Here is a 26,186-nt window from a genome sequence, read left to right on the forward strand (position 1 = left end):
AGCGACTCAGATTTTCACTAAATAATATATGGAGATTAGAGTTCAATCACAATGAGCTTTTCCTATATTAACCCTAACTGTATATAATCAAAATTTCATGAAAATAATTTTTAAATTACTGTCACACACTAACAAATCTAAAAAGAAATAATAACTAAAATAACCATTTTTAAAAGAGAATAATTAAATACTCTGGGTTTTCTCTTTTTTTGGTCAGCAGGACATCTACTATCAAAATTAACCTTTGTGCAGTTTTTTAAATACAAAACATCTCTACAAGCACACTAACATTTCAAATTAATTTTTGGTTTATTAAATTTAAATCCTCGGCTTCCGTATCATATTCAGTGTTGCACTAGTGATGTTTATTTCCTAATTTAGCTTGAAGTCTTCTGTGACTTTCAGTAATCACTCCATGTAATCTAAATTTTGTCAAAAGTGTCAGAATGCATATTCTGATGTACAGTGATTTATATACCGGATATGGTGTTTTATGTATCCTGAGAGATGTGAAAGATACAAACAATTTCCCATGAGACAAATTTTTCCCACACCACTTAGGCAGATAAAAATGTATGAAACATGAAAAGCTTAAGCAAAATCTTGACTTCTCTGAACCAAGGATCATTTTGCGATTTCCTCCAACAGAGCCAGAATTCATCCCTGATTCATGCCTGGACCTCCACCTAACAATTCTATCTCCAGCCATCTCCCCATCAAAGCTGTTTCTCAAACCAGGCCACAGTAATACCCACAGCAGTTCTGAAATCCTGCCACAAAAATCCAGTATCTGAAGCTGACCACCTCTAGCAAGGACAGCCATGGAACAGTCATTTTCACTCTCAGCTGGTACAGAGGGCATAAGCGAAAGACCTTAGTCAGAGTGCACTTAGTGCCAATTGTATTGCATATCTACATAGTCCAAAAGTCTCGCGTGGGATCTGAGAGACTCTGAGATCTCCAGACATCTACAGATCAACCCAAATATTTTTAACTTATGAGAGAAAAAGTAGGTATATCCATTTTGTTAGAAAACTGTTACTACTGAACATGCATTCAAGCAATGGCAGATAGTCAGAGACAACAACATGGAGTAAGCAAGCTGTCCGAGTGCAACTGGTTGTTGATGTGCACATCTGTTTATGAAAACTTGCCTACCTGCTTCCAGCACAGGTACATGTACAACCTGTCCTTTTGCAATTAAGTACTTTAGCATCCAGAATCAGTGCCCAGTTCTCATTTAGGAATTCCACCACTGATGAAAATAAGAGCATATTTATTTCAGTAGGAATTTTGTCTATACACGCATTGAAAGATAACATGCAAAATATGTGATTATAACCAGGGGAGATGGGCTTCTTGCTTTGCTTTTAGAAATGCTTTCTCTGTCCCTTCATTAATGCAACAGTGAGACAAATAACCTGTTTGGTATTAGTGCCTGATCTTGACCTTACAACTTGGGAAAAATGAATTACTTGGAAAAATCATTCATGCTGAAAATATGAATGCCAAAGCTTTGCAAACAATCCACCTCTGAAGCACTACAAAGCTTAAGTAGAAAGATACGATCTGAAGTACACATTGCAAGTATCATTACTGGTACTAAAACGAGCACCACATCTCTTCTGTTCCCAGAAGTACTGCAGTTCCTGTCCTATCTCCCCAGACTTTTACTACATTGCTCAGGGAAAGAAAACACTGATCTAGAGAGACTGAGGCAAAATTCTGGTCTTGTGGATGTTCTTCCAGGCAGCATTAATCACCGTGATATTTACATGCTTTCAGCAAGATATGTACTTGCAATATATTTGCACAATGGCTGCCCCAAAATATGCAAATACAAGTATTTGCTCAGCCAAGAAATTTCAGACGGAAATTTTAGTACACATTTAAATCAGTATCGCTGACATTTGAATGTTGATGATCTAAAATTTAAAAATAGCAAAATACTTACAATTTTAAGATTTAATCAGAAGAAACTAATACTGATTTTCAGATTTAAACAACCTTTAGTTCTTCATATGAATTGCAGGTTTTGGAATGTTGCTGATATGGTGCTATTGAAACCTAAACCCTGACAAAACTAGTCTTTGCTAGAATATTCAGTAACTAGCTATTTACATTTTTAAAACATAAACTCAATTAAATGTCTGTCAAAGAGCTAATTACATAATACATATTAATTATCTAATTATATGATTTTTACTAAGCTATGCAATTAGCACCTGATTATATAATTTCCTATTTTACAGTTGTTATGTCATTAGGAAAAAAGGTAAGTTTTCAACAAAACCCAACACAATGTTCATTGGACAAGAATAAGACAGTGACATTTGTGAGTCACATCCACTGTTTCCAGATGGAAAAGTGCCTAGATGTGCTGTGAAACAAATGGACATGCTATTAACAGCAACTGGATATTAAAATGTACAATCTCTTAAAATCTTTTTATGTCACTTGGTATTTCTGGATGCAGTGATTATAAATTTAAAGACACTGATCTGATCTTAGAGTGGACATGAAATTTATCTGAGAAAGCTAACTGCATTATGAAGGATTCTACATTGAGTAATTCTTTTGTTAGAACATTATGAAGCACTGTGATTTTACTTTAAAGGAAAGCAGACTCACTAGCTAACTACAGAATTTTTCAGTGTTCTAAACAATTAAAATTGATGGAAAGATTGGGGGGTGGTCATTGTCATATTCCAATTTCTATTGATAACATCATAGGAGCAGATTTTTGAAAGAATATTTTCACTGGTATTTCACAGGAGCAACTCTATACATATAGGATAGTGGGGAAAAATAGTAATTAAATAGTTTTCAAATTACGTACTTCAAATTTTGAGATGAGGCTTTAGGTTCCATGTAGTCACATGTGAAACATCATAGTAATCCTGATTGCCTTAATACTTGAGTCTACCCATGTGACTGAGCTTAAAGTTGTCATTCTCCAGAAAGTTGTCCATTTTTGAAATGCCACCTTACCATCATCAGTAAAATGACTCAGCAAAAGGATATGTTTGGGGGTAGGCTCAGCCCATAAAAAAATCTGAGAGTCAGTATCATGGAGAAGGGAAGGCAGGGAGCATCCATTCTTCTATCAGGTATTTCTCTAAGGACAACAGATACAATAGTTTCACTTTGTCCGAGGATGCGATCAAGGAACTGAAGACTACAGAAGACTAAGTGCAAGATTCAAAAAAGGGGATTGTGTGCCCAAGTCCAAAATTGTCATTGCCAGCCTGATCCACTGACAGCCACTTACCCCTGGAGACACCAAAACCCTAAATGCCACCCTAGATCTTCCCTTGCATGTACTCAGACTTGCCTCAGACTGAGCAGAGAGCTACCTACCTCATATATGCTACACTGCGTGACATTTTACATCCTTCTGAGAGAGACCACCTCATACAGACTAACACAGCCAGGCCGCCTTTCAAAATGCAGCCATGTCTGCTTTTTGAGGCACGGCTGAGGGAAGCATTAACAGGGAGTTGCTGTGCATCATGTTGACATTTACATGAAATCATCAATATGGCCATCATGCAGCAGAGAAAGCAAAATTCATACAGCCAGATAGAAAAGGGAAAAAAAATGAAGTAATCAAGGGTAGACATTTAGAAAGCTCAGGTTCATGCACAGATGGAGAAACCTCTCTTTAGACCTGAGGCAGGTAAGTTTTCAGATGTAGGATGTTGAAATACATTCCAGATCTTAGTATTTCTTTTTGGCTATTCCTGTGGCTCTGTATGACAAAGACAAGAACCTTCCATGTCCCACCACAAGAAGCTAACAATTAAAATCAGCAAGTTCCAGTCTCAGGGATGGGACATCATATGTGAAACAGAAATACAGTTTCATCCAATAATTATGACTTGGGGGGTCACAAAACTCAATACAAGAGTGCAAGTACAGTAGTAACCAGAGTAAGTTTGGGATCCACTAAACAAACTGAAATGCAACTCTTTCAGAGATTATCTGAATTATTAGGCCAATATCATAAGACAGTTCTCAACTTCCCACTTTCTTACCCACGGTGATGTTAGGTGGTTTCTGCAGTGTATATTATCAAGTATGTGTCCAATCTGTGACACTCCAGATGTTTTTGTTCAGCTGAAAATGTGGCTAGGCAGCTACATGAGGGTTGTAAAGGAAGTATAGAAGCCATTATAAGTACTAAATCATCAGTCCTGCTTGCATTTACATATTTGGAAAATTAAAGGTAAAAAGACTTATCTAAAGTCATACATGCATGTTTTACAGGACTTGATTATAGATCACTGAAAACTAGCAAACTGCTTCCACCTTCATCTGTATCTGAGCACCACTGTGAGAAAAGAGTAGTATTTCTCTTTCTAAAATAAATTATGAGATTCTACTCTCTTGTTCACTCTCTTTGCATCCCTGCTCAAATCAGTAAGTTTACACATTGGAATTGCATTTCAGTTCTTTCAGAAGAAAGAGACAATGCAATGCACAGAAAAATAATCTCTCACCTTCCAGATCTTCCTTTTCAAAATGTGTTTTGAGAATGGAGCGAGTTCCGCCTCTATCCACAACAGCCTCTTCATCATTTCTCTGCAAAACAGAAAAAAGAACAGATAAGCTGCTTCTCATTTGGAACCTATTGGCAAGATTGTATAGTACTAAGAAACAAAGATGCTTTTAATATTTATTTATTTACTCTTCCTACTCGGGAACAAAGAAGGTTTTAAGAATTTAATTTTCCTTATTAAAATCTATTCCTTTTCGCATCAGTTTTTACTGAGGTGTGATTACAGCTAACTTTGACATGAAGAAGTTCTCCTGTTAAAACCCGCAAGATGATGAGTAAACACTGGTTACTGGGAACTAACAACATGAGTCAACAGGACAACGAAAGAGATGAGAGAAGAAATGTCTGGTTGAGGCAGCTTTATTCTTGTACTCTTGAAGAAAGGCACTGCACATTATTTTTGTCTTTAGACCAGGAATCTGAGCTACATGCAGAATTCCCAAATTATTAGCACTAACACTCCTTATACTTTGGCAAAGCTAGAGAATGATACTCAGTGACAAGATAAGAAAGAAAACTTTAATACCGTGAAAACAACTGGCTTCACTTACTGGTGATTGCAAAGCTTTTGCTTTTCTTTACAAACACCAAGCTGTAATTACAATAAAGGCAGACAGCACACACTAATAGCAGAAAACAGAAAAGCAATTCTTACTCAGCATCATACATTTCATGTTTAATTTTACACTGTAGTCATACATGCATTTTAACTGTATTCTCCACTGCACTATAAACATATTATGTGATGAATTAGTGTATTGTGCTCAGGCTAAAAAAGCTACAGAAATTAGTGATTCTGGTCACTTCTGACATGAAAAAAAAAAATCACATTTCCCTAAGTAGAGAAATCTTTTGGGAGTTCAGCAACAAGGCACTGGATGCTAAGCTAAAATGAACATTGGCTTCACTATGAGTTTGACATCACCAACTGCAACAAAAAGAAGTTGCTAAATACAGCCTGTATTTCACAACATGATTTAGAGTAGTTTCCAGTAAATGATGATGAAGAAAAAACGATGCATTATACAAAACCATCAATTAATATACCATGAATATATATTTACTTGTCATTAGTGGAAGGGTTTTAGTAAGTGATATTAGAACTAGAACTGCTTGATTTCAATATATAAAATTGGTATATCAATGGAAGTCTGAAGCAAGGGGATTTGAATACCAACATTATATGCTAAATATATATCTGTATATAGAATGCAATAGAATATAACAAGAAATTAAACTACAGGAGCACCTCTCCTTAAAGAGCAGATGCCCCAGGCAAAAAAATTAGCATCTAGAGCTGGATGTCGTGCATTCTGCATATAAGTTTTTGTTTCAGGCTCCTCTCTTTTTTAAAAATAGCTGTCATGCTGTAGCTCTCTTATATAGAAAAATCCTAGGAACGTGTCAGCGCCAAGCATCTGGGCTGTTAAAGAAAGGGAGACTGAGAGTGTTACAGTGTCTTTATTAGAGCTTTCCAGCAGATAATAGTACGTAACTAAAATCTGACAATGAGGAAAGGCCTTCTGTTGAAACTGTTCTGTCTTTTAATAATTTAGAATTAGCTAATAATCTATTAAAATGTACCAGGGCAGTACAATTTCACGCAAACCATTTGACCATCCTAGGTAAAATGAATCCATTATGTTAAGCAGTTAGACATAACTGGGCATATTTGTCATGCTGGCATGATGCCATGCCCCTGGGTGAATGGTTAGGCAGGATGCCAAAGGCCAAGTATTACAGCCACATCAGAAGTAGTGCTATTCCAGCATAAGGCATAGCCATTGGTATTTTACTGATCCTGAAAAGGCCTTATGGAAGCAATATTAGGGGAAATTTACAATGGGGAAAATATTAAATTGCTGGACAGTTTATAAAGCCTTTACAGATCATCTAAGTAAACTAAATACAAATTAATTCATTAATATTTATCAAAATATGCTCATACACTTTGACTTCTCCTTTCCCATGTGTTCAGCTTCTGGCAATCTTTTTCTTCCCTGCTTCCTCTTCCTGTAATGTCACAGCAAATCTCAGCCTCACCTCATTCTCAGAAGTGGGTTTATTCCATTAATATTACAGGGAAAAAAAAGCTTAATTGGGAGTATTGTGTTGTTGCAAATTCACATGTCAAACTCTGAGCAAAGTCCAATTAAACAGGTCTTGCACTGTACATTCTCACTTCCCAGGGAGCAGTATGAAAGCCACCTTGCATTACCAGTACAAGAGTCACACTGCATTTAAGCTAGAAGTAATTTCTGTGATTCCTGTACTGCCTCCTTGGAGGAGGAGAGAAGGGAAGGAAGGGCTTGCAAGTAGTTTAGTGCAATTAGGTCTTAATCTCACTTGTAGGTAAGCACTATCACAATACAAGTAACAATAGTGGCAGATGCACTCTACTTTCCCATGATGACAAGAGACTAGAAACTTAATTTCAGTTGGTAATGCTCTGCTTTTTATTAGCATGTCAGGAAAACTATGAAATAATTATTTTTAAGTGTTGTAATAAATGAGAGTTTGAAACTGAAAGTATAGGCAAGACTAACCATAAGACAGTCCTGGAAGATAGAATTAATGCTCTGGATGACTTCTAACATACCAAGCAGCCACAAACCTCCACACTAACATCCTCAAAGCCATGAATCCACTGCATTTTTGCCCATCAGTTTCAGCAAGATCAGAATAAGGCATGAAAACTAAATGTTTTTCACAGCCATGCCACGTTTGCGACAGAATTCTACCACTTCTTCCTTTCACCCCATTTGAAGATGACGAAGGTCAGAAATTTTACATAGTGCACAAATCTGCTAGAACTGAGGTATTCAAACCACACTGACATACTGCAGTAGTGTGCAAACAAATGTGTGGACACACTGACCAGGTATGAGTCCTTGGAACTGTCCATTATTGCAATGAGTTGCTTGCTGAGTCCAGTGAACACTGTGGTCTACTGCTTAAAGCATGGGAGAGGGATCCAGGAAGTCCCCAAGCGCTAATCCTGGATCTGCCACTGACTTGCTGTGTGGCCTTGGGAAAGTCACTTAATCTCTGTGCCTCAGCTTCCCCATCTGTAAAATAGGGATAATAATACTTACTTATCTACCTTCCTCACCAGGCTGCTCTGTGCCATAATTAATATTCACACAGCATTTCAGAACTGTAAAGCACTACAGAAGTGCTAAGTCATTCGATTTAGGAAAGTGCGCACTTTACCCATGTGAAGAAATGATGATAAGAAACAACAGACTGATGAAAATCAACATTTAGGCATAAAATGTTTTTTTGACATCAAATCAATGTATATTAATACCTTGTAATAGTTTTACAGTGCACAGCTTTGACAACTTAACTGGACAAAGTTTACATAAAAATAAATATACTGGGCTTACTTTCTGTTGGCCTAATAAGAGCAATGCTACAGAAGCCAGTGGAATTTTACTTCTGTGAAGCTGCAATCAGAGTGCAATAAACTTCTCATATATTTATAAACAACCTAACATTTCTCTCTTTTTAATTATATTTGTTAATATTCTATGGTTTTATATAGTTATCACACAATGGTTTACCTAAAATGTAGGCACAAAACTATTTCCCTAAAGCAGTAAAATATAAGCAAACACACAGCAGAAGAAATAATGTATCTGGGATAATAGAGTAAGAAAAACCTGAGGCTTTCACATGGAAACCACAAGCTCCTTAGAGACCAGGGCTCAGCAACTCTACTCAGTCCATGATTTCACCTCTTACATTTTCCAAATGAATGCTGAAATGACATTCACCACACAGCAGCATCTGCTGCACACATTTCACAGGAAAAATCTATTTTAATGAAAGAGTCTTATAAATACAGTTGTTACTATTTTTGTCTCTTTGTACTAGAAGTTTAAACACACTAGTAAGTATAGAAAAGCAGACAGTAGAGTTGTCCTCTGCATCCTTCACAGTGCAACCGCACATTATAACATTGAAACACGTATTTGAAGTTGAACAAAATTAAAATGAAATAAACCGCCTTCAAAGATACTTGGCTTCTACTTTTTGGTACGCCATCATGAAGGAAGAAGGTCACCACGAGTGCTAGGAGTACTGACTTTCAACCCTTAAATCAACAGCCTGTTTATCAGAGTATAAAGTGAGGCTGCAGTTGTTGCCAGGACTTGTAAGTGTATTGGTTAGAAGGAATAAAAAGGCCCATGGTTCAGAAGCCAAAAGCAAATGTCTAAAGTGCCCTTTCTACCAATGTACTGATAAAGCTCACTACCCAGGATATTCCAAAACTAGATAAATGACCTCCTGGAAAGCTTCCCAAATTGACGCTGTTTAGCTATGATACAGCCATAACTGCAATTCATAACGTGTTGCAAAGAGGCTGATCCTTAAACCTGTCACTTCCCAGAACTGTGCACTGCCCTTCCACACCTCAGATCAATTTAATTAATGGAGAAACTACACATTTTTAAAAGCTGAGAAATATCATTTTATGACAGATGTTTTCAGCTGGTTTTAGTTATAGCTCATATAAATAGTCTATGCTTTCATCATGTGGTAGATGATTGAGTGGAAAGAAGAGGAAAGTAACTCCCTTCAAGGGTGGATCCATAGAAAGGCATATGACACATTTTTAAACACATGTGCTAATGCAGACACATACACTTGTAGAACTTCAGTATACTTCCGGATGATGGAATTAAGGCATACTCCTTACATTCTGGATGACAAGAAGGTAGATTAAAGTCTAGGTGATGATACACAGATTTGAAATTATCTATACATAAAAGACACTTGCATATATCATAAAAGCTACCTGAATATTGCACAAAAATTTACTGAAGATCATCTGTGCTGATCGCTACAGTAAATGAAATAATAGTGTAACAATACATATACATTAGGAAATGGGAAATTGTTAGGACAATAGGAAATTATTAAATAGTTGCAATGAATATGTCTCGCTGTCCTTCCCTTGGTAGGTACTTTGCTCCATTGGTGTGACATTTGGTGCTAATGTATTTTGAACAGACAAGTCAAAATGGATAACACTAAAATTTTCATTTTACATGGAAAACTAGAAATTATTTCTTTTCTTAATCCTTCTTTCTATCTAATTTTCTTCATTTTCTACTTTTATTTTCTGTCTGTGATATTTGGTCAGCATTTTCAAAAAACTGGATGATAGCTTTTCTTTGAAATACAATGCAAAATCAGCCTCAAAGAGTATTAATATTCCAGAAAGTTTTTCAGGGTTTTTAAACCTTTAGGTAAAATCCTTTCCCTTTTTAATTACATTCTTAATACACCCACAGCACAAATCACAACATAACCAAAAAGAATCCTTTTTCAGCATCTTTCTCTCTGTAAAATATATATCACAGCAGAAGCCATTTTGATTTTTTCCACACTAGAAATTATGCATATGACACACCTGCTGACTCATAAGGAAAATAATCATGGTATTAATTAATTCTCCATATAAGCCACTTATTGATGATTAGACAACCTACATAATTCTCAAATGCCATCTGGAACTCAGGAATGCCTGTCAGCATAAAACATTAAATACTGCATTCCTATAAACAATAGAAAGCTGTAATATAAAATTATTTTAGTTATTTTACATTATCAATAATTACATTTACTTAAAAATAGAACTCTAATATATTCATTTCAGTTTATATATTTTATCATAAAGTTAGTGGTATAAACCTTGTGTATTCACCTTTCAACTAGTCTGTAATGAAGTTCTAAACATTTATCCAGACATCGCATACACACCATGATTGCCTTCTCAGTCTGAAGATATTCCAGCATTATCACTTTGTGTTGTTATTTATTTCACAGACCCATTAAACAATATTTGTATTTTTAAGATCATTTTGGTTAAGTTCAGCTTGGCATTTCATAAAGATGGCATTATTAAAGAAACAGAGAAGTGAGTTACTTGAACTCAGGAGCTGCCAAGAGCATGTTGGATATATCTTGTAAAGACAATTAACCTAAATGGCTAAAAAACTGTTATATGTAGATGGATGCCTCCCTGTTGCAGAAGGCAAATCACTGATGACTGCCATGTTCAGCCTTGTCCTTTAAACTGTCCTTGAACAGACACAGTCACACAAAACTGATTTAATGCACAATGTGTACGCCCACAATTTAGATGCTACAATTCTTTTCTTTTTCTGAAGACAAGCATGGGGGGGGGGAACTTTTTTGAATATTATTGTGTTTAATTGCTTATATTACATATAATCATATTTAGCAATCTTTTGAGGTGGAAATTACAATGAATTTTATCTTTTTGATGAAATATAATTGCTTTTCCATTCCACTAGCTACACTGTATCATCCTTTTCCCGTCTATCCACCTGTCAAGGAAGACCCATCAAAACACATTTATAATGCAATAAGGTCTGTTCCATAAGGTCTGAAGAATTATTTTTTAAAGTGTCCCTTTAATTGTACTATTTTTGTGGCAGCTTTCTGCAGTAATCACTACTAGTTAGCATAAACCACATATTCCTTTTGGTCAGCTCTACTCCACATAGTTCAGGCTATGCAACAAAGTAGAAAGCAATTAGTTTTCATTCCAGATTTGCATCTTCCCCAGGGCTGCATGTCATATGCATAAAAGCATTCTTCTCTGTCTCTTTTTCCCTCTTTTCTCTTTTTATAGCAAAAGCCAAGATAGTGTTTAGCATGTCTCAATAAAGAAATACCATCTTCTGCAATGCTGCTAAAAATTGCACTAATCGGCACTGGCTCCAAAGAGCTGATTTGTTACTGACCTGAGACTGAGCACACGTTTAATACAATAATACAATTCCTGTAACATATAAACATTATCCTTACAATATAAACATGACTTTACAGATAATCATTGCAGACATTAAATCTAAGCACATACTATTGTTGTAAAGTTAATGAGATGAAACACAAACAGAAAATGCACGCACGAATAAAACAAAGCAGTTTTACCAACAAGTAAATGCTCACTAATACATGTAATTCCTGTGTTTATCTACATTGAAGCATCCTGTCCTGGTTATATACCATTATGTACAATATAGCCACTATGAATGCATTTATGATGCATAAATGAATGCATAATCACTAAAATATTTCCTTGTCATTTGATAAGAAATCTTCTTTCTCAGAAAAGCCATTTTAGGTAAAAACAACACATTTCTTACATTTGCAAAAGCAAATATTTACTTTATCTATTCTTCACACACCTATCCAACTGAAGACAAGATTTCTATTTAAAGAAGATAAAACAGAAATCAAGGCAAAATAGTAACTTAATTTGTTGCAGTAGCTAGATGCCCCACTTTGTGCTCTCCCACCAGAAAAGGACTCTGTTGTACTCACAGCTACAGAAACAAAACAGGGCAGGGGGAGAACATTCCCACTCAAAAGTCTTGATAAACCTGTTGGGGCATCGGTTACATTGATGAAATAATGAACTGTTAAATTCTTTCTGGATTCTGGTACCTGTTTTAAGCACCTGCATTTAATTGCAGCTGTGCTTGCCATGTTTTGTACGCCTTGGAGTAAAATTATCAGGAACGCCTAAATGACGTTAGTGCCTTACAAAACCTGAACAAGGCACTTAGGTAATTGTGTTCCTTTGAACATTTTCAGTCGTGGCAAGATTCTCATAACTGCTCCCCTTCCCTCCTATCATATCATATCTGCTGGATTTGTAAGCTAATCTTTATTCAATTGCTAGTCTTAGCCAGACCTCTGAATAAGTAAAAGACAGTGTTCCTTGCTACTAGTTAAGGGACATAGAAGCTGGGTCACATCTGTATGACTGAAATTTTATTCCCTTTGCTTCATATTTTTCTCTGCTACACTGTCAAATACTTAGAAGTTATGGAGGCAAGAACACCACAGATTTGAAGCTGAGGCGTGGTTATTTTTTCCTCTGTGGTTATTACTTATGTCATCCTAGTGCAGTCCCATTAGCTGAAATCCTGTTTTCTCACTTCATAGCAATGGTTTTGTCAACTACTATGGAGAAAGTTGAACAGCATGAAGATGGATGTGAAGACTTTATCCAAAGCCCAAGTGAGATTTAGCTTGTCTGGGCTCTCTCTTGGCCCAATGCCAGGTGAGGATAGGTCCAGGATAACAGCATTATTTAGGTGCAGTTAGAAGTTAAACATGCCGAGTTTAGCCCACTATGCAATAGGATATTAGCTGCTGGGCAGCAAATGGAAAGAAGTAAATTATGTTGGTTGCTGGTTTCTTAATCAGCCGTAAGATATATTGGTTTTTAAGTTCGATACACTTCCCATCTCAAAGTATCTGCTTTCAGCCTCAAAAAAGATGGCATGTTTTCAGATTTCTTTACCTAGAAATAGGGTCAGGGACAAGAATCATAGAAAGCAGTCTTCTTGCAGCAGCTACTGATGTGGAAGTAGAAAGTGCATAGAAGAAAAGAGGTCATGACCAAGTTATCAGAACTTGTTTTAACAGCAGCTACAACACAGAAGAGAGGACTTTTTCTCTTCATTTACAGCCACAAAAATGATGTAGTCTGGAGTCTGCACCTTTTATACAAAAATGTATGCCAACCATAGTTCAAAGCGTCACCTTTTTTTTGATATTGCAACCCAGCATGACCAATAATAAATTGACTCCCTCCCTCAGAAACACCAATCAGTGTGTTCAGTGATTCTTCTGTTTGTCAGACCTACCCACGATTTTCATTTGTATTTGACAAACACCCTCTACAGCACAGTACAAGGATTAATCAAGGCAGCAAGGAGGACATCCCAGGAGAGAGATATTCTAAACTCAGATAGCCAATGCACAGGATAAGCAAGACCTTAGATAGACTGACTGTCACTGAAGATTGGCTGAAAATTGTTGAGACCTAGGAGAGTCCAATTAGGACTATCTGGAGAGACAGGACAGTAAACTAGATGGATTGTTAGTTTGATTGAGTGTGACCATTCCTACATAGGCAAACTCATCGCTAACCTTCCAAATAAGTTTGCCAACACTAGTAATATTGTTGCTCTACTAGCAGTGAAGGTAGCCTGACTGACCAAATCTAACTGAAGTGTTAAAAAATAGTATGGCCTTATTATCAGCCATTGTCAGGAAAAAATTAACTTAGATTACCATATAATTTTCTGTTGCATGCCCAAAGATTAAATTGGATTCCTTGTGGTCCTTCAGAGTTGTCTTCTATATGATCTATTATCCCCCAGAAAAGAAAAGACAATTGTGTTTGGTTTGCTTGGTTTTTTTAAACTGAAACTTGTAAATAACTTCCTTGAAGACAACTGACAAGTCTTTCTTGGCCAAAATGTATAAATTTAAATATAGGGTTCTCTGAAGAGTTCCCAAATCATCTCTATCTTCAGAGAGTAACTTCAGCAGAAAATGGATGACCCAGTACTTCTCATCTCCAAAGAATTAGGTTGATCTATATGATTTTGTTGTCATCAGTGATTTTGTTATCAAAGCAACTGCAATTGATGTGATTGAAAAACACGGATTTGTATCACGCAAAAATGTTCTGCTGCATGCAAATGAACAGTTACCCAAATGGAAAGTGAGACCTTTTGCACTGTCTATATAGTCACAGCGCAAGACAAGAAAAAGTCTCCATCTCATAATTAGACAATGACATTCTGATTATCTTTGCTCTCACTCTTTATCTGTCTCGGGTCATCAGTAAGCCATGGTGACCAGGGAGGGCAATGCCAGAGAAAACAGTTAGGACCCACACTATTCACAAAGAAGATAAAAAATAATTATGACCTCCAAGCCACTGATGATATGATCTCCTGTCTGGAAGTTCAGGTAGTCTAATTAATTCATACAGGATTAAGAAAAGCAGTAAACAGTGCAAAAGCAGTGGGGTGGGAAAAGAAGAAAAACAGAAAAGAAATCAGTGAGACAATGAAATTGATAATGTGTTCTGGGAAATAACAGAGCAAATAAACAGATTTCAGATACTAAGTCTGAAGTTACTTGTGCATCACTTCTGCCCAGAGAATGAAATACTACACTGTAAAGAGAATTTTTATATCAAAGACTCACTCAAAATATATTGGGAAAGTGATCATGACAGTGGACTAGACAACGAGGGATTTGTATAGTTTAAAAAGCCTAGACAGCACAAGCACACAAGATATACAATCAGGAATTTGAAATGTGCTGTCAAAGAATTAAAAGTAAATATGAATTATAAATAGTAGTTCAACTGGTCTTCCTACCTCTGAGAGATCTAAGAATTACACTTGTACAAATTGCTCATCTGCTGGAAGCTTTAAACATCATCATTTCCGTGACCACCTTGTTCTAGACTAGTCAAGATGTTTCACAATAAAAACAAGCTAAAAGTTAGAAACAACTGATATGACTTTAAGTGTGCTTTATGTTGAAATTACAGAACATAACTTTTGGAAAGGAAAAGGGACAAGTATTACTATAGAGTAGAAAGTAAAGGTGAACACAGCATTACCACCTTATTACATGTTTTGTCAGTGCTTCTATATGAAAGGATTTTGTTGTTAGAAAAGAGCGTTATTATTTTCATTGTCAATTTTCTTGTAATGCCACTAAACTGATAGACCCACATGCAGCTGTAGAGAAGAGCAAGGGAGGATACAACGATGTCCATCAAGGCTTTGAAGGATATTAGCTATCCTTTAACTATTGTCTGTCTACTTCAGGAATTTGTGAGTCTTTTTGGTGGTGGGAGCTATGATATTTGAAATAGAAAGGCTGTCAGGATTGCATTCCTGTTTTGGTAGGGAAGCTTTTCCAAGGCAAAATTTTTTTTCAACTCTTCTCGCAGGTATAGTATTTACCTGTTTGTTTATGTATTTACTAGATAACTAGTATCACATTAAATATCACCATTCAAACTCCATCTCTTTGATCTAAATGTCCCCAGTGTTCAGTATCTTGAGAAAATGGCAGAAATTACTATATATCAAGTTTTACTGGCGCAACACAAGTAATGAAATTTTTGAATTACATATCATTACTTGTATTTCACTATACTGCTCTAAAAGTAAAAACAATTACAAGCACAGTGATGAAAAACAATATCCAGCAGATGATCTTCATACCCTTCCTTGCCAAGACAACACTATCTCATTTTATTAAAGAATGGATTTTTTTTGTGGTGAACACAAAAAAGAAAATTCTTATCATTTAAGCATTATGCCGCAAGCTACTTGGATCACTCTTTTATTTATTACAAGTTTGTACCAGGCTTAGTACAATAGGCTCCTCCTCTTCTGGCATGATCTCAATGTAGGTATTAAACAAATAATAATAATCTGCTGATCTGTATTTGTCTTATAAGCATCCTTCTTTATAACTGCAAATTCTGCCTACCTTTTCTTTAACTAGCATTGTTATTAAATATGTATGTGTATGCATGGGTGGAGAAAGAACAATAGTGTCTGTGGGTTCCATTGACATACACACTGCAAATATATGCATGATGTGATAGTCAATAATTCAAATAAATGACTTTATTTATAACTATTTCAGTAGTCATACAATTTAAAAGACATGTTATACCTTGTAGGTATACAAACAATAAACAGCCTCGGGTTAACAATACTTGGCAACCTAAGTATAGTAAGATATGCACAACTAACAAACCTGCCCAGTCATTAACAGGTTATATTTAACTTTACAGACTACAGAATGAGTTTTGAGGAGGAGCTTCAACGAAGACTGGGCACAGCAAGAGAAAGTGCACTAATGACTGTAAGATGAATAGCAATTCAGAAATCAAAACCGATACTGCCAGTAGAGCAAACAAAAAATTCAACTTTGTGGTAAAATCTCTCTCTTGGAAGGAAAAGGAGAAGGCAAGTTTCAAAGCTTTTAAAAGAAAGACTAGAAGTTTGTATTTGAGAAGATGAGTAAATAGACTTTAAAAAGCAAGTGATGTAAGGCAGAGGGCTAAGTGAGCATTATATTAACACCAGTAATCAAGAGAAGCAAAGCTGTAAGTATTAACGTCAGACAGGCAGATGAAATCATAACAGTCACAGTGTTGAGATGAGCAGGCCTTCAACTGATTTACGGCTACATGGACAAACAGGAACTGTCAGACCTCAGAGCTGCATAGAGCAAGGGCACATCAGGAAAGAAAAGAAAACCCAGGAATTGTTTCTGACATGATTATATTCAGGTGACTGCTGAAGACCAAGAAAATTTTCTGAGATAGGTAGAGTTTAACTGGAGTGGGGGAAGACCACTAAAAAATAAAGTAGTGATGCCTTCATAAAGGTTATGCTTATGGCTATATTATCTGAAGTAAGGTGTGGAGGAGGATGCAAAGGCTGAGGATGGATTCCTGAGACATCTAAACACACACCTACATACAGTAAGAGGAGGAGGAGATGGAGGAGAGGAAGACCCACCCCATAAGAAACTGAGTCTGAAAAGAGAGAGAATCAACAAGGACAAAATGACAAAAGTCCAAGAACAAAAAAATTTAGTGAAGACTATAACATAGCATCACAGAGAGATGACAGATGGAGTGGAGGAGAATAAAGGACAAGCCTGGAATTCCTCCAGGAAGAAGTGGAAGATTAGCGAGATCAATTTCAGTGCAAAAGATAGAAATCAGAAATGTGCAGTTCTAGAAAGGCATAAGAAGACAAGAGATGAAGACAATTGTACAAAGCATACTAAGGGGGTGGGGAAATGAAGGAAGTCTAGAGATAGAGAGCTGGTGAATAGAAGCTTCTGAAGTTGAGGGTTCTTTTGTGTCATTTTTTTTTTTAATATGATGAGACTCAGACATATTTCTTGTGTATGGGAAGGAATTCAAGGAGAGAAACAGAAATAAAAGAACAGCAGAAGGTCAGAAGGTGAACAGGGACAGGTTCAAAGACTACCAAACAAAATCTTAACGTCTGTTTCAGTAAACGAGGAGAAAGCTTGAATTTTGACCTTGGTTGGTTACTTAGTTTTAAGAAGTTCACATGGAGAGAGGGAGGAATAGATAAGCTGAATTAATAAAAAATACAGATCAGGCAAAACTGCAAGCAAAGATACTCATAACAGATGACAAAAATCCCAGAGATTAAGAAATACAGAAAATCAGCAGAATCAAAAGATTTTCACCAGACATAGTCAGCAGTATCTCTAAAGCATGGCAGATGGCATTAGGAACTGAGAAACTGGATACTGGGAGTCAGCCAGGACCATGAATTGTCAGAAGGGTTTGGAAGTGTATGAGAAGAACAAAAAAATAGAGCCTAAAGGGAACTGATAAGCTGATAGGGGAAAGGAAAGTACAGAAGAATACAGGAAATAAGATCGGAAAAGAAGTCATCAAGATCAACAAAACAGAAGTTTTACAAAGTCCCATTCTTGGAGAGAGAGAGAGAAAAAATGTTGTAAAAGTTCAAATAGTTACAGAAAAGGAACTCAAGAGAACACAGTGCATAGAGAAGACCAACTCAAGTGTGTAGCTGATTGGCACATGGTATACAATTAAAATCAGAAACAGCAGCACCAGGGCAGCTACAGAGTTGGATGGTTATTCACATGGGAACTGAAGGCTGAGAAATTATGAATGGAAGAAAGCTGCAAGTCAAAATCAGACAGAGAGGTGGGAATAGGTAGAGCTGTGTGCATGCAGACCATAAAAACATTAGAAAGGAAGGCAGAAGGAAATTCTATTGTTATAAAAAAAAACCACAGGAAAAAAAAGATAAAGAGCTAGGAGCAGGCAGAGCTTAAGAACAACAGCACAGATGTACCAACTTCTTTGACCCAAATTCAGAGTGGATGTTGTTGGAGATAACAGTCTCCACAGAAAGGACCACAGATGAGGCTGCATTAATAAAGAAGGGAACAAAGTTCTGTGGGCTGGAGGAAACTGCAGGAGGTAAAAAGACAACCTCCAGGTTCTTTGAACCAGTAACATTCCAAAAACATCAAGAAAAAAAAAAAAAAAAGCAGATAATGGAGGAGATGAGGAGTTTTGCACCTGAAGGAAAAAAGGGAAGCGACAGGAATGGCAGAGAGGAGGCTGAACTGGAGGCAGGGGTAATTTAAGGGAAGAAGGAGAGGACAGAGAATACCAAAAGAAGTGTAATCTGGACATGAGTTGATATAAGAGCATGAAAATCATCAGAAAGCACAGAGAGAAACAAGCACCAATAAAGCAATCAAAAATAGCATGAGAAAGGAAACAGCACCATCCTGATTGTTGCTCTTTCATATAACCTGAAACTTCTGTTATCTGAACCCATTATTTATACCCTCTCTGAAATACATTAGTTGTTTTAACAAATTACATGGTGATTTAAAATGCTAGTTAATAAGGATGATTTGTGACAACATAGTTATACGAGGAAAAGATTTAATCCACTGAAGCTTACATTACATACCAAGTCCATACAAGCAGTATTGGTCCGGGCATTTTATACTTGTACACTCTGTAACTATATTAGAATTTCGTGCCAACACACGCTAATAAATTTTTTGTAATGTAGAACTGGACTAATCTGAGCCCTATTCTCCCAGGAATTTTAATCGTATTTATGGATCCTTTGCCAGAACAGCGTACTGATTGCTTAATTCTTCTCAAGATATAGTACACAAGAGAGTAAATAACATCACTGGTCAAATGTTCTTTTGCATTCTTGGATGTACAGATGTCTGGGTTCTTGGGGAGGGAGTGTTTGGAGTTTTTTTAAGGAGCTTGTTTTGTTATTTTAAGCCTACTTGTTCTTTTCCAAGCCCAACATAAGAGCTAATGTGTTTGATACTTTACCAACAGTTGTTTTCAAGTACAAGACTTCTGAAGGCAAAGGACTGTAAACAGAACAAGGCCAGCTACTGTATTTTAAACCATACCTATCCCAGGAAGTTACACAGGGCTTTTGGTCCCCAAATAAAGGTGCAGTGAGGCCTGCTATATATGGGAACCACAGATTTCAGCTAACACATTAAAGCTCTAGGAGTTAATCTGCCTGAGAATTAAAAAAAAAAAAAAAGTGAATTGAAATCCATTCCATCCCTGTCACTCTGATACGCTATCCAAGTCACAAATATGCACACTTAAAAAAAAGGGGGAACCAACATTTAGAAAAGGATTAAGAGTTATGTGTAATAATTTTATTTTCTTCGAGACGTTTATGCTCTAGTATAATTTCATCTCCTGATGTATACATGGCAGAATTCAAAACTCAAGGAAGCAGGTTTGTAATCCATCAGAATTACAAATCCATTTCCAAGTGATGGAATTTTCAGTAGACTGGATCATGGCAAGCAAAGATGTCACTCCCCAAAAGGTATGTGAAATCCTACATTAACTTGTACCTTGCACAACTCCTACATAGTCAATTGGAATGAGCAGGATGGAAGCTAAATAAGATTCCAGGTAATTTTTATTTTAAACTATAGCATTGCTGTGGACTTAACGGAACACTTTAAAAAGTGCATATCATAAGAGCTTTCCTCTGCCTAGAAACAGAACAAGCATACTTTAAACTGGGACAGAGCATAGAAAAAGTCAACAAGAGACTAGAAGCAATAATAGGAAGTTAGAAGAACAGAACTGAAATCTCCCTTGAACCTTTATCTCTCCTTCAAACAAAAAAGTCCCAAAGCTTTTATAAGACCACTAAAGACTGAAACTGTGTCTCCCTGTACAGATTACATTTAAACTGAAGAATTTTTCATAGAGGAAAAAAGAGAGAACCAGAAAAAGCAAATGTCCCCACTTCTCCCCTTAGCAATGGATCTGATTTGCAAAGGGCAGTCAGGAAGCCTGCCATTCACCTCACAATCACTGGAACAGCTAGTTTAGCTTAACTAGCACTCTATCTATGCCCGTTTATTATTCATGTGCTAAAAAAATAAGGGGGGGGGAGGAGTAGCAAGTGACATTTAATTACTAAGTAAAAGGTAAGAAATGTCTCCTTTTCAATAGCATAAAGATAATGCCATTAATAGATACCACTATTATTCCATTGAAAATTTTATTCATGATTATTCTCATTCTTGTTCATTTTTCATCACCCTGAATCACAAAAGTAATGCTTATGCCAAAGAATGATAAAAGATTAGCAAAGGTGTGATGACATTTTTAATCTGTCCATGAACAAATGGAAACTCTATGTGACATTATTATCTTGTATTTGTCTGTCTTGTGTTTTAAACACTTTCTGAATGTTCCTGCTTCCTCGGTTTTCTTGTTACTGTTATGCTGCATTACATTTCTGTGGCGATCCAGCCAGCCTAGAAGTAAAGAGGTATTAAATTTCCATATCATTCCAACAGAATTACTCTCAAGATATTTTAGTCAACAAAACCCAGTTTATAATCCCACGTTCTACAGGTGAGACACTGAATGTGGTATGTAACATCCTTACTTGAAATTACCTCTGGTACCTTTGAACTGGATTACTTGAACTCACCTTTGAACTGGAAGACCACACATATGATGTCAAGTTCTAAAAATATTTCCAAACAGCATTTGTAAACAATCAACCAGTAAGCCTATTGCTGGCCATGGGCAGATTTAGGGAATCTATTATAAAGAACAAAATTACAAGGCACGTGAGTAAGTATGATATACTGGAAAACAACTGATCCTGTGGAATGTTCCAGGGAAAGACATGGCAACTGAGATATCTGAAGGAGATTTGCAGTCCTGTGCTGAGATTGATCAAGAGGTCCTCTGACAAGGACTAGGAAGTTATAAATATACATAAGTTCAAATTGAGCAGAATTGCACTAGGAACCTGATGAAGCAAAGAAAACCCTGCCTTCATTAACACAGACATCTCCCAGAGTGAGGGCTACTGAGCACAAAGTGCTTCTTGTCTTGGAAATGATGTAACTCCCTACCATTTTCTGAGAAGAGCAGTGTTGTTCCACAATTGTCTGCTATGTCAGCGTACATCACTATGCCTATCCCAAATAAGTAAACTGTAAACCAAGAGAGGAAGATATATGGTGATGAACATGCTGAGAAGGCAGGAGCATCCATTATGGGAACAGCATCAGCTCCAGGGCTTAACCAATTTACTTTATAGGATCCCTGCAGCCCAGCTCTGTATAGAAGCAGGTGCCAAAAGCGTCCAAAGCCAAAGAGCCTGAATCTTGTTTGCTATGACTGAATAAATAGCATAAGAGATTCTTCAGTTCACCTGAAGAAATTTTATGCTGTGCATAGTAGAAGATAAAGGTACTATTCTTTACGTTCCTATATTAAAGTAGAGATCTACAGGCGTGTACAGTGTAGCCAAGCATAGACAGGAAAATTAAAAGGAAATTAAACTAGAAATTGATAATGACAATTTTATGGACATAAAAGGAGGCCCATGATGGAAACAAAGTCTAAGCGATTACCAGGGAAATCTGTTTATAGCTGATGATACAGCCATTGCTAAAAATGTAAATTTAATCCCTGTCTCAGCAACTGCAAAGGATACTAAAAAGGAAACAATTTAACACTTCTTATCTGTTGAAGCAGGCAAGAAAAGGACCCAGCGCATGTCTCAGATCTGTGCTGAGGTTGCTGCTGCTGTAGATGTTCAGGACACAAGGCAGTGCTAGTAACTACTTCTGACAGCATAGATTACATCTCTCACTGACATCCACAGCAAATAGGCATCTTTGCATTAGAAGTTAGATGGCTGAGAAATTTCAGCACATCTGCACCCTACAAAATAGAAAACCACTCAGGAAAGAGGAGAAGAAGAGCAGAAGGCAGACTGGGCAATAACCAAGCCCAGTGAGTCACTGCAAGACGCTCTCTAGCAGCAATGAGAAATTCACTCACAACTACGTGCAGAAGAACTGGCGACAGTACACTGAGATCTAACAGAGGGGACAAGTCTGGCGAAGGCAACGAGGCAACCAAGTGCCTGGAGAAAGAGGTCATCACTTCCTCCCGGAACAACTGAAGAATGCCAAGACAGCTTTTCGTTTTGGTATGTTTCACATTTCATATGTTAGGTACACTTAACTGACAATATCCAGCCACCTCCATTAAATCCTGTGCCCTGGTCGTCGAAGAAGTCTTATTTTTGACATGTATTAGCACAACTACCTCAATGGATATTCTAAAGATAAGATCCAGTCACAGTTAGCAGACACTAAGCTTCATCCTTAGTAGCACTCACAGAACTAGGTCTACACTTGCCATGTGCAATCTAAGCACCCAGGAATAATCTTCGGCAGAAGATACAATGCTATACGAAATCACTATATTACTGGCATTGTTATGAAATGATCATTTTGTATTTTCCATATGTATTACATTTTTCTAATGATCATTCAGTGTACTCCATTAAACGTTACATGCCAGTCAACATTGAGCTAACACCAACCAACCTCCACGTTCTTATATACTAAGAGTTGCCTAAATTTAAATTTTGTGATACGCGTAATTGCTGTTTAAGACACACATAAATGCATGAAGTCTAAAATTTTATATTCACCAAAGTGTATTCCTGGAACAGGACTAGAAAAGTTAGACAAACAATGGGGAGAAGAAAAGGGGAAATGGAAGTCTGATTTTTTTTTTTTTTTCCAAGTTTAAAGTATTTCAGATAACCTTAGCAGGAAAATAGAAGATAAACACTTAAATATCTTTAAAAATTGAATTCAAGAGTGACATCATCTGGTATAACCGACCTGCATGGCTAACTCTCAGGCAGAAACCCCACTAAAGCATAATTATCCGCCTCACATAATAAGCTTGACATGAGGTCTCCACCATGCAAATTCCTATCTCCAGACTTCACACCTGAATAGAATTGCTCAATTGCAGCTCCCCTTACTAATGCAAGGACAAGGTATTTTTCTGCTGTTCTACCTGCAGGATTCAGGCATAAAAGTGACACTCCTTTTCCTGGAAAATTTTAATCGCAGCATTGGGACATTAAACTGATATTGCTTTTGTTAGAATAGTTTTAATTGCGTTAAATGTGGATGCAAACCATATGGGTACGATTTCTTGCACATATTTTAATGACTCTGTATGTCTGCATAAAATCTTTAATAAAGAGAATTCAAACAAGTGAACTCATTACGTTATCGGGAGAGCAACAGATGAATCTTGAATCACTGAAGGCTCCTATATACATTTTTGTTTTATTTAAGCAGCCTGGGGGGGAAGGGAGAAGCTATTACAAAAATGAGCAAATTTTTACAATACCTTGACACTCCCTCATGTCACTAAATGTCTGTTTTACGTTTTCATTCAATGCACCAAGCTGAATATTTTTTATCAGTTGATGGTTGCTGCATCAGTTGAGAACATTTGAGAGCTCTGTGCCTGCTCTGAGTTTCCACTAGAAATTAACAAATCATTTTTGGTGAGTTGACTAAAAACACAACTTATGAATCCCTGGAGTTCATGTTCCCCATAGTTTACCTTTTCTTTTTTTTTTTTAATTAGTTATATCATACTAGATGATATCTTTTTATTCAGTTACTTTAAAAATTGCTTAACTCAAAATATTAAAGCTTAACCTTTCCCTTTAGGAGTTATTCCCTGCTTTTATCAATTGGCATTGGGGAACATAGATTCCATATAAGACATTCCAAAACAACAGGAGGTTTCATCACTAAGACAACTGCTATAAATTAAGCAAAGCTATTTTCAAAGCTTTTCTTTTCCATAAGATTACCAACAAGTATTAGTATTTATCATTTTCAGTGCATTCAGTCCTCATTTTTTTGAGGATTCCTGTCCAAAGTTTCCCATATTTGACTGACTAGTTAACAGACAATCCAAATTTCCTTACCAGATAATGTGATTCTGCCCCTCTACTCAGCCTTGTTGAGACATAACTGGAGCACTCTGCCCAGTTCTGGGCTCCCTTCTTACAAGAGACATGGGCATACTGGAGTAAGGCCAGTAAAGGGCCACAAAGGTCACAGAAGGAGAGCGTGAGAGCGCTGGGACTGTTTCAGCCCAGAGAATAGGCTCAGAGGAGTCTTATCAGAGCGTACAAATACCTGACTGGGGAGAAAGTAGCAAAGGCTTGGCCAGACTCTTCTCAGTGGTGCCCAGTGACAGGGCAAGAGGAAATGGGCACAAATTAAAATATGAGAAGTATCACTTCAACATAAGAAAAAACTTGATCCCCTTAATAAAATGGAAATAGCAGTATTTCTCCACCTTATCATCAGTCACATCTTGTTATCTCTTACTGGTATATACATTTTTTTTAATTATTCAGGAAAGTGATGCTCTCCCTTTTAGGGTCACACTGAAATCAGTATGGCATAATGGAAAGCATTATGTAGCTTACTCTGTAGTTTATATTGATTTTACTAATTAATCTATTGGAATTTACCAGAATTATGGATCAGCTTCTACTTACACTTAGCTTCTACTGAAAGAAATTATCATGAGACCAAAGACCCTGACCACAGTAGTGTAACAGCACTCATGTTAATGTTTTTTTATTAATAACTTTTATTGAAAAGTCAAGCAAAATAAACATGGTCTTGCAAGGAAACAAGAAACAATATGAACAAGTTGTATTATTTACAAGAGAGAGAGGAAGAGAGAGAATGAACCATAGCTGGGACTGCTGCTTCTCTCCAAAATGCCATTCTAAGTAATGCATAACCATTCTCTTTCACTGCATTAATACAATCACCTTCCCTTCTACTCCCTCTTAGGTGGTCCCACCTCTATAGGAATCAGTTGGGCTAATTATGACTCTATTTTATTTTTTTTTAACAGATTACTGTGGCATTATTGTTGCGATTTATTCACATTTTCACATTGCACCCCAGCAAAACTCATTCAAATAGTCCTTATTCAGAATGATCACGTGGTGATATACTTGGAACGCTAAATGGAATAGAGCATCCATGGAACACTCATCCTTTAGCTATATATTTTGTGACCCTGCAGTTAGCTATATTTATGCTATGTTACTTTATGTTTTAGACCTTTCTGATATGCTTATACTAAGCCTTCCCTAATTCAGGTCATTAGGCCCAATGACTTGGTATATGAATTAAAGTACTAAACGAGGAAAATTTGACCAGAGAATAGGATCATCTCTCTGGAGGGAGACTAATGTAGGACAAAAGGACTTTAATTCCTTCAACTCACTCTGAAAGTACTTTTTGCTTCTAGTGTTGTTTTGCCATTTGTGAATGTTTGGCCACGATCTCCTATTTGTCCCAGTGTTGCCATTTCCTTAAAAACTGGCACTATAGCATATGAAAAAAGTCAGTAGTGTGGAATCAGAACAGCAATCAGTAATAAGTAAAAGCACAACACAACTGAGTATGTGCATGAGTGTGAGCATTCATGTTTAGAATTGGTAAATGACACAAATACTGGGCTTCTTGCCCAACTTGCTAGTTAACACTGTTCCTAAAACATCCATACAAAGCTTTGTTTCTTTCTAAGACCTTTATCATCAAGTTCTGTAAATAGGAACGTTTAAAGATAGGGAAACACATACTCACAGATGTGTATTCATTATGCACAGTCAAGGGGAAAGGATTCTTTAGTTAGAGAGATCCTTCTTTATGCAGCATTCTTCAAATACTGACAGTTGCAATCAACTTGGTTTGAAGAGGAATGGTATAGTTTTAAAGAAGGCATAAAAAAAATTCTTGTTGATACCACTGACAC

At 36.7% G+C, this 26,186-nt stretch overlaps 1 protein-coding gene across 3 annotated transcripts in view; it reads right to left on the reverse strand.

The window, feature by feature from the left end:
• The window catches only part of SLC4A10 (solute carrier family 4 member 10), a 124,233-nt gene that overhangs the window by 95,506 nt on the left and 2,541 nt on the right, over positions 1–26,186 (reverse strand). For all 3 annotated transcript variants that reach the window (XM_075028583.1, XM_075028582.1, XM_075028581.1), the window contains exon 2: positions 4,503–4,584. In XM_075028583.1, the coding sequence (XP_074884684.1) occupies positions 4,503–4,584 (82 nt within the window). The remainder of the gene's footprint in view (positions 1–4,502; positions 4,585–26,186) is intronic.

Source organism: Buteo buteo, chromosome 5 (genome assembly GCF_964188355.1).
Source record: "Buteo buteo chromosome 5, bButBut1.hap1.1, whole genome shotgun sequence".
Lineage (NCBI taxonomy): Eukaryota > Metazoa > Chordata > Aves > Accipitriformes > Accipitridae > Buteo > Buteo buteo.